Below are 8,353 nucleotides of genomic sequence, written 5' to 3' on the forward strand. Positions count from 1 at the left end.
TCTGACTTGGCAATTGTACCAGGCAGTTGAATAGGGCACATTAGATGCTAAAGATGAAAGAAAATGAGAAGATGGTTCTTGCTTATTTTGGAGAGAGTCTACAACAAAATGTTTAAAAAAAAAAATTGACAATGAAAAACTGTCACAGATTTTTAGGCTGTGCTGTTGGTTTTGTTCTCCCCATTGTGTCCTACTTGACTTTCTAGAAAGTTAAAGACTTGATAGAAAAAATTCACCTATTTGTGTGTTGAGTATTGTTATATCTTAAAATGCTGTCCCTAGTTTTTATTTCACCATTGATTTTAAACAGAGGGAGGAGATTGTGATTTAGCGCTCAGCAGGATCAGTTTTGTTTTTAGCTATCTTCATAACCCAAGTATTTTGACTTTTCAGATGCCAATTCTACAGAGTTTGACCCCAAGACCAGTCATCCTGTGGTGAGTTTGTGTTTGAACCTTCCCAGGGTCAGAAGGGGCTGGAAGGGCACTCAGGACGCAGCGGATGGTTAGAGACAGGCATCGGATGGTTAGAGACAGGCATCGAGCCATGCAGCTCCCTCCTCCAGAATCCCGGGGTCTTGTGCTCCCAGACCTAATGGTTAGGAAAAACTATGGAATTCACTATGGAATTCTCACTGATCTTTCCAGTTCACTACAGAAAACCTTTTAAGGTGCCAGCCCAGACAGCTAGAGGGGATTCTGATTAAAATAGTTTTCTACCCCCACTCCCCTGGGCTCCCTGGAGTAGTATTCATATGAAGTACTCCACATGCACCCACGTGCCCGCTGCTGTCCTCACTGTGCGCACCAGCTCGTGTTCTCCAGCAGCAGTCCTGGGGTGGGATTGTAATTAAAGAACTGCTGGGATGTGGTACTGATTTGTTTAATGGTAACCAAAGCTTTTCCAGGCCAGCATACCTGGTATCATCTCTCACTTTGGTCACATGGCCTGTCAGCCTGCCATATTATTAAGGCTTACTGGGGAGGGACGGTGCCTTTATTTCATTCGAATCCCCAACCCAGGAGTGGCAGGCATGTTGAAAGCTACTTTTTTAACTTCAACATTCAATACATTCTGAGTACGTGCTCTGTGCCAGGGGCTCTTCTTGTCACTAAAGACACTGATGAACTCAGTGGACAGGGTTCTTAATCTTATGGCAGGCAAACATCACCTGACATTGGACTTTGGGGTGGGGGAATGGGGCACAGAGGCGGCCCTGGAGGTCAGAAGGTGCACCGGAGCACCAGGCTGAGAGGTGAGCTGGCCTGTCCTCTGGGGTACCATAGCCCACCCCGCTTGGTGCAGGCCCAAGGACTGGGCAGCTCCTCAGGACTGCAGAGGGAGCAGATGTCCTGACACAGCTAGGCTTGTGTCCATGCTGTGCCGTTTGTTCTTGGAATGTGCGACGGTCTGGTTCCTTGTCATCCCAAGTATTTAGGGGTAGGTACAGTGTTATGAGGAAAGGCCAAAGGTTTGAACCCCTGTCCCGGAGGTTTAAAATGATTACTAGGAGACAGTTTCCTGAGATAGCTAGCGTCTCTTACCAGAGAAGGCTAGAGAGGTAGGGCCTCCTCACAGGTGGGCTGCATTCAGTGGAGGAGTTCCAGCCACTAACGAAGCAGAGTTTGGTAGTCTGTGTTTGTTTTCTGAACGTCTCCAGGTCATAGACATGCCAGAACACAACCCTGGGCAGATGGGAGGAACCATGAGGCTGGGCAAGAGGAGAACCCTGTTCCAGACCAAGAACTCAGTCATGAGTAAGAGCTGCCTTGTGCTGGCCTGGCCTCTGGCTTGGCCTGTTCAGGATGTGTATCATAGTGGGGTGCTGGGGCTCTCAGGAGTCAGCCTGGCTTTTTTCTTTTTGTTCTTGCTTTTGAATTTTTTTCCCTCCTCTTACTCATCTTCTCCTAGGATGTACTATGGTAGGCAGGGCAGCAGTGTGGGTCTTAGATCACTGGCAATGCGATCAGGACTCTGGGATGTGGACAGGGCAGTTAGGTCACATCCACTGTGGTCTGTTTCTTTCCTATACTGTTAAGTATGAAATTTGATGATTATTATCTCACAAAAACGACAATTTCATATGAGTCAACTCAAATAGATTTTACTTGAAGAAAGTATTAATATATGCTAGAAATGAAGGGAAATTGGGCAAGAAAAGTACTTAAGACATTTCTTTCAGTCCACCCCTCCGCCTCTGTACCCCCAAACATTCTGCCTTTGATTCTGTGGCAGAGGTGCTCTTGTGTTTCTGTTGGGGCTCTTTGGCAGCCTAATTTTGAGTTGCTTGAGTACTAGTCTTCCAATTCTAGTGTTCTGTGGACTTGAGGTCTCACTGGAGTGGGTTAATTAAGCAGCCCATTTGCACACACGGTGCCTCTTTGCCTACAGCCACCAGGTGCTGGCACCTTCAGACACTGACTTGAACTCTTGTCCCCAGAGTTCATCTGCGAAGCTCTAAACTGTCTCTCTTCCCACACTGTCCTCAGGGCTCAGGGTGCTTGGGTCCTGGTCTGTCTTCCTGGATAGCTTCTAGCGGCGGGGCACTCTGTCTTAAGCTTGATGGAGGTGGTGAGCCTGGTTCCATTGTGGTTCTTACTGTGTCAGAAGGAGCCAGAAGCCAAGAATTAGTCTAAATTGTGCTAAGAGCAGGAAGCATGGTCCAGAATTCCAGCAGCCTGTCTATGTGGACGATAACAGTCCACTGTGAAGTAGGATGTGGGTGTGAAACAGGGTATTTGGCAAGTCAAAAGTCATAAATCCAGCCTTTTTTTTCCCCCAGGAAAACTCTATGGAGACCCAGACTACTTGGAAGAACGGCATCGCCATCGATTTGAGGTGAGAATTCCAATTCGCGTTTGCTCTTTTCTGTTACTTGGGAGACACAGTAACAGAGATCAATACAGTTATTTTTCATGGATCAACAGGTGAATCCAGTCTTGAAAAAGTGCTTGGAAGAGCAGGGCTTAAAGTTTGTTGGCCAAGATGTTGAAGGGGAGCGGATGGAGATCGTGGAGTTGGAAGGTAATTGCTGAGATAGTTGAATTTAATGAAAAATGAAGTCAGATTTCTTGGCACATGGGAAAGTGTAAAGCCGTGTGTCGTTGCTCTGGACAAATCAGAATTAGCATTGTCTTGTGAGGGGAAGGGTCTTGATGACACAGGCGCCAGAGCCCCAGGAAATTTATCCTTGTGTGTGGCCTTCCGCAGGCAGCCAGGTAACCTTAGGCCTCCGTTCTTTTTCCTCTAGAAAGAGGGTGGACTTGATACTTGGCCCCTTTCAGTTCTCACATGAGCTGTGTGGCTCAACCTGTGGAAATCACAGGAGCCAGGGGACCCAGGGGGGGGGTCTATGGAGAGGAGCCCCCTTAGCTGGGAGGGGACAACAGTGCTGGGAGAAGGGGATCAGGTCACTCTGACTTTGGGGTTGTCTCTACCTAGATTCAGATGGTAACATTACTTTGAAATAATTTAGGGTTTTTTTCTGGGAGATTGAGCCCAGAGCCTTGCACACATTTGGTAGTTACTCTACCACCAGGCCCCAGACTGTTGGCGTCGATTTAATAAGACTTTTTCTCATCTTTCACATTTTCTGCCCAAATACCTAATGGATCCTTTGGATTTCTATTTCAGATCATCCTTTCTTTGTTGGAGTTCAGTACCATCCAGAGTTCCTGTCCAGGCCTATCAAGCCCTCCCCGCCATACTTTGGCCTCCTCCTGGCCTCTGTGGGGAGGCTCCCACATTACCTCCAGAAAGGCTGCAGGCTCTCGCCCAGGTGGGGACACTGCTTCAGCAATCAGCATCTTGTCTTCACCAGTCCTTTGGGGGTCACTGGCTCTCACAGTGAGGTGTCACACAATCAGGCCCAAGAAAAAGTCATAGATGTCATGGCTGGGTCCTTGGATGAGACACCATGTGTTCCTCACATTTCCATAGAGGTTCCTGCTCTGTCCTGGGGTTTCCTCAGGCTGCTTCCTTTGGTGTATTGATCAGGCCCTGCTCTCTCTAGCATCTGGTTCTGGTGATTCTGCTGAGGAGCATGTTTGTCAGAGGTCTGTCTCGTTCATGTTAAGGGGACAGGGTTTTTCTGCAGGGAGTATGCGACACCCCAGGGGGATTTGTACCCTACTGCCACCTTGTCTGAGGCTGGTTACTCTGAGTGTGTGGTTATCATTAACTGAATGGTAAGAGGAAGGAAATCCCTCAACAGCCTCAGGCCGAGTGTACTGTGTAGTGAAGTCTGATTTGTGCTGTGTGGACACGTCCCTGTAGTAACAGTGGCTACAGAAACAAAAGTATCGTGAGGGTTTTGGCAGGAGAAGAGGAATAAACTTTCTGTATTCTACAGGGACACCTATAGTGACAGAAGTGGGAGCAGCTCCCCTGACTCTGAAATAACTGAACTGAAATTTCCATCAATAAACCATGACTGATCTGGCAATGTAAGTGATATTTTTAATGTTAAGTTGGTCTTTTTGTTTTGTTTTGTTTTTTTAAACAGTGATAACACACTAGGATTGTAAGAATATCATGAAAGTTTGGTGCTAAGAACTTATTTGCTAGAGAGTGGAAGTGGTAAGGTCAGTGTGACCATCAGTGGGCCACCCTCTTCCAAGTTACCTGCCCTGCTCTGGGAGCTGCTATGGTGACACCAGTCACTGGGCAGGTGTCACATGGTTGAGTGCTTCACAGAGGTGCCAGTCTGACCAACTGGTTCAACTAAGGGACTGGGTTCTTAGGCCTTGTTTCATGAAGTTGTATAAACTCAGAGATGGTGAAGGAGGTGACAGGCATGACAGCATGGCCTGTCATTTTGCAGCTCCTCAAGTTCTCAACAAGAAGTGTTTCAGAACTGATACTGCTTGCAAATAGTTGGTTTGATTGCTGCTTATTCCGAAAATTCTTCAAAATTCAAATAGCAAGGAGGCTTTGAATGTCTGTTTAGTGACAGGGTCTGTAAGTTTATAAAGAACAATAATTATGGACATTGCCATGAATTTTAAAAGTCCTTTAAGATTACAGAGTAAACTGCATTTGTCAGAAATAGATTCTGCTGGTGAGGGGATCAGAAAGGGGATAGGGTGGGGTCTGGAAGGGGGAGAGTGGAGAGTATGGTCCACTTTGTTGGTGGTCCCGCTGCAGAGAGAGTTCCTGCCCTGAGGCAGGGCAGGTGGCCCTCCTGGATCCTGTGTGCCTGTACTCATGCCCCTGGGGCCTCTGCTGGCCTAGTGCTGGACTGATTCAGTGATCTCCATTGATTCCCCTTCTGCCTTACTGATTGGCCACCTAACCTGTGGGCGTAGACAGATGGGCAGGCATGAGAAGTCAGTCAGCATCAGGACGGCCTGGGTTGCTTAATCTGTGTCAGGTGAGCATGTAACAGAGGCACCCCCTAATCCCTGACCCCTGACCAGGAAGACAAGGGGCAGGGGAATGCAGGTGGGCATTTGGTCAGCCACATGGAGTTTCTGTGGAGACATGCCTGTCAGCAGACCAGTAAGAGGAGGACACTGTGGACAAAGAGTGCTTGTGTCAGGGCCAAGGCAGAGGTCTTAAAAATGCTTGAATCAAAATGTGAAATATGATATATCAAGAACTATGTAATGTTTTGAACAACCAACATTAAAAAAAAATAATAAATAAAAAGAAAAAAAATGTGTGATTCTGTAGGAATTATAAATTTAGCTTCTAATTATTCATATTAAGTTCTTATTGCTATTCTACCATGAAAAACAGGCATTGTTCCCCATGGCAGCTGACTGTACATTCTTAAGTTTTCTACTTGGCCATCATATAATTGCTAACATTTTTTTTTTTTTTTAAACAGGGATGATTCTTCAAGAGAACCTTTGACTTTGACAAGAGTTTACAGCTATGATTTTACACTCGGCTTTTGACACTTCCTTTAAATTATGTTTTTATTAAGATTATTTTATTACGGGGAGAAAGGTATTTGGAAAACTGTCATTGGCATGTCGCATCATGTACACTGTTTCCAGGCCTGCCTGCTGCTTGGCCTTTCCCGTGTAGGTCAGGAGGTTGTGAGATGAGAAGCCCACATTGAGACGGGTGCTGACAGCAGGGGCTGATGGAGGCCTGTCCACCACCTTGTTTCTCCAACTACCTCGTGTCATTGTGGATTCGAGCGTCTTGCTTGTCGCTTCCTTTGGGTGCCCAGGCCGTTGCTCAGTGCAGGTGGCTGGAGCAGACACGGGAGGATCACTGAAGCCGGTGCTTCCCCTGTGGGATGCTGGTGACCTCCTGCACCGCCGGTCACCAAAAGCAGTGAAGCCAGAGCTGAGGCCTCAGTGTTGCTCTGAGTTGTGGAAGCTCTCGGTGCCAACTGTGGCTGGTCCTTGTCCTCCAAAGGGACAGTCAGTTTGGTGTCACATGTTGCAGCAAGAAGTTGGTGTCTCTGAAGTATGATTTTAAAATTGCACCTCTGGCTGCATCTCCTGGTCCTGGAGTTGGGAGACACTCCTTGCATCAAGGGGTCACTTTAAAAAAAATAATAAAAAGAATCTTGGTGGGGAAACTGCCTCTAAACCCCTCTCATATATAGACAGCTTTGACCTGAGGGTACTTTCTTCTTCCAGAATGGTGTTAACTGCAGTTAAAATGCAATATGCAAACTATTTTCTTAATGTGATGGAATAGGCATAGCCACTGCCTACTGTATTCTGGCTGGACTCCATGTATACTCTAACTTAAGAAATAAAAAATGCAGAACAAAAGATGCCTTTTCATTCTCTTTATGTCTGTCACGGGCCAGGTGGGGAAAGCTGCAGCGTGTGGCTGGGGTGCCACTGGTGCCTGCTACTCCTCTGGCCTGCAGCCTCAGTGAGCAATCCCACAGTGTTGTAAGCTAGAGGCGAGCCTTTCTTGTGAATAGGAACCCGAGTTTTCAAACAGGGCTTCACATCCTGGTTCTCACATGTCAGGACAGATTGAAAGTGACATGAGTGCCAAGTGTACAGCTTGTCAGGGACAAGGGGGAGGGAAGAAGTGCAGGCCCTTGCATAGGGTGCCTTTTTGCTAGTTGCAAACTGGGCCCCTCCCCAGAGATGAGAGTGGCCGACCAAGGATCTTCTGAACCAGTTCGACTGCTTTCTCCCCGCTCTGCTTCTACCCTCAGCCTCTGGAATACAGGTCCAGCTCATGGTCACTGTCCTGGGTAATGGGTTGATGACAGAGGCACCCACTCACCCTCTGGCTGCTGAGCACACCTCTTAGAGATGAGCTGTCTTCTCTGCTGAGGCAGGTACTCAGGCCTCAGGCCACCTGTTCACCAGGCTAACTAACAGCCTTCACTTGCTGAAATTTGAGATACTGGGTTTGGGGAGGGAAATGTGTTTCTCACAAGTGAGTTGGCCCAGCTTCTACTTCAGAGAGACTCAAGAGAAGTAGACTCTTGTCCTTCCATTCATGGTCCAAGGCCACCAGGCAGGCCTGGGAGCCTGCCTTCCTGCTCTCTGACCAAGAACAAGTCACCTTTGTCTGCCTCCCGTGCTCACAGACTGACCTAAAACACTCACTTCCACAGAGCTCTTCATACTTGTCTAGGGCTTTTATTATGGCTGGTTGAGTGGAATTCTGACCTTATGCCACATAGCAGCCTGTCACTCCCCACACTGAGGGAGTGACCGTTCCCTTGGGGTCACCATTGTCCTGCGACTGAGGACTTGGGTGGGTATAGGGAGGTTTGGAAGAGCTCCCTGTAGTCATGTTCTTGCCCCTGGTGAAGATTCCCTTAAGGTGACCAGTTGCCTAGGGCTGGCCACCTGCAGAACCTTTCTGAGAAAAGGAACTCCACATAGCTCTCCAGGGACTGCAGAGCTCAGCCAGATGGTGTCGGCCTGCCATGCCAGTGTCGATTAACCAGGGCCCAGAGGTTTCTCTATGGTTGGAAGAGACTTGGTGGCATCTCTCCTGGGTTCTGGGCAGTCTGAAGCAGCTGAGCTAACTCTGAGATCACCTTGCCTTTGTAGAAACTGGCTACTTCCCACTAAGGGCATTTCTGAGGATTGCGGTGCCTGGCTCATAGAAGTTGGCCAGAAACTCTGCTGTGGCTTCTTAAGTAAGGTTCCCACCCTCATGCCTGGTGCTGGGGATAGAACCCAGGGCTTTGTGAATGCTGGGCAAGCACGCCACCACTGAGGGACACCCCAGCTCAAGTAATCCATTCTTTGTGTAGCTCTTGAGGAGCTTCAGCCACCCTGGGACAGCCCACTGGGTGAGTTACAGACAGAGACCACCATGGTAGGTCACGTTGCCTCTGTGCCCTTGTGCTCTTTCCAACAGCCTCAGACCCTGATAAACCACAGAAACAATGTTTACACAAGAGGAAGTT

The 8,353-nt window shown here is 48.0% G+C and overlaps 1 protein-coding gene across 1 annotated transcript in view; it reads left to right on the plus strand.

Moving 5' to 3' along the window:
• Nucleotides 1–6,724, plus strand: part of Ctps1 (CTP synthase 1) — a 29,520-nt gene extending 22,796 nt beyond the window's left edge. Inside the window, exons 13-19 of the mRNA XM_026412895.2 lie at nucleotides 394–437; nucleotides 1,661–1,757; nucleotides 2,783–2,838; nucleotides 2,928–3,024; nucleotides 3,634–3,778; nucleotides 4,352–4,445; nucleotides 5,831–6,724. Coding sequence (XP_026268680.1) covers nucleotides 394–437; nucleotides 1,661–1,757; nucleotides 2,783–2,838; nucleotides 2,928–3,024; nucleotides 3,634–3,778; nucleotides 4,352–4,436 — 524 coding nt within the window. The 3' untranslated portion in view covers nucleotides 4,437–4,445; nucleotides 5,831–6,724. The remainder of the gene's footprint in view (nucleotides 1–393; nucleotides 438–1,660; nucleotides 1,758–2,782; nucleotides 2,839–2,927; nucleotides 3,025–3,633; nucleotides 3,779–4,351; nucleotides 4,446–5,830) is intronic.
• Nucleotides 6,725–8,353: the final 1,629 nt, after the last annotated feature.

The sequence above is a fragment of the Urocitellus parryii genome, chromosome 11 (assembly GCF_045843805.1).
Source record: "Urocitellus parryii isolate mUroPar1 chromosome 11, mUroPar1.hap1, whole genome shotgun sequence".
NCBI classification, from domain to species: Eukaryota; Metazoa; Chordata; class Mammalia; order Rodentia; family Sciuridae; genus Urocitellus; species Urocitellus parryii.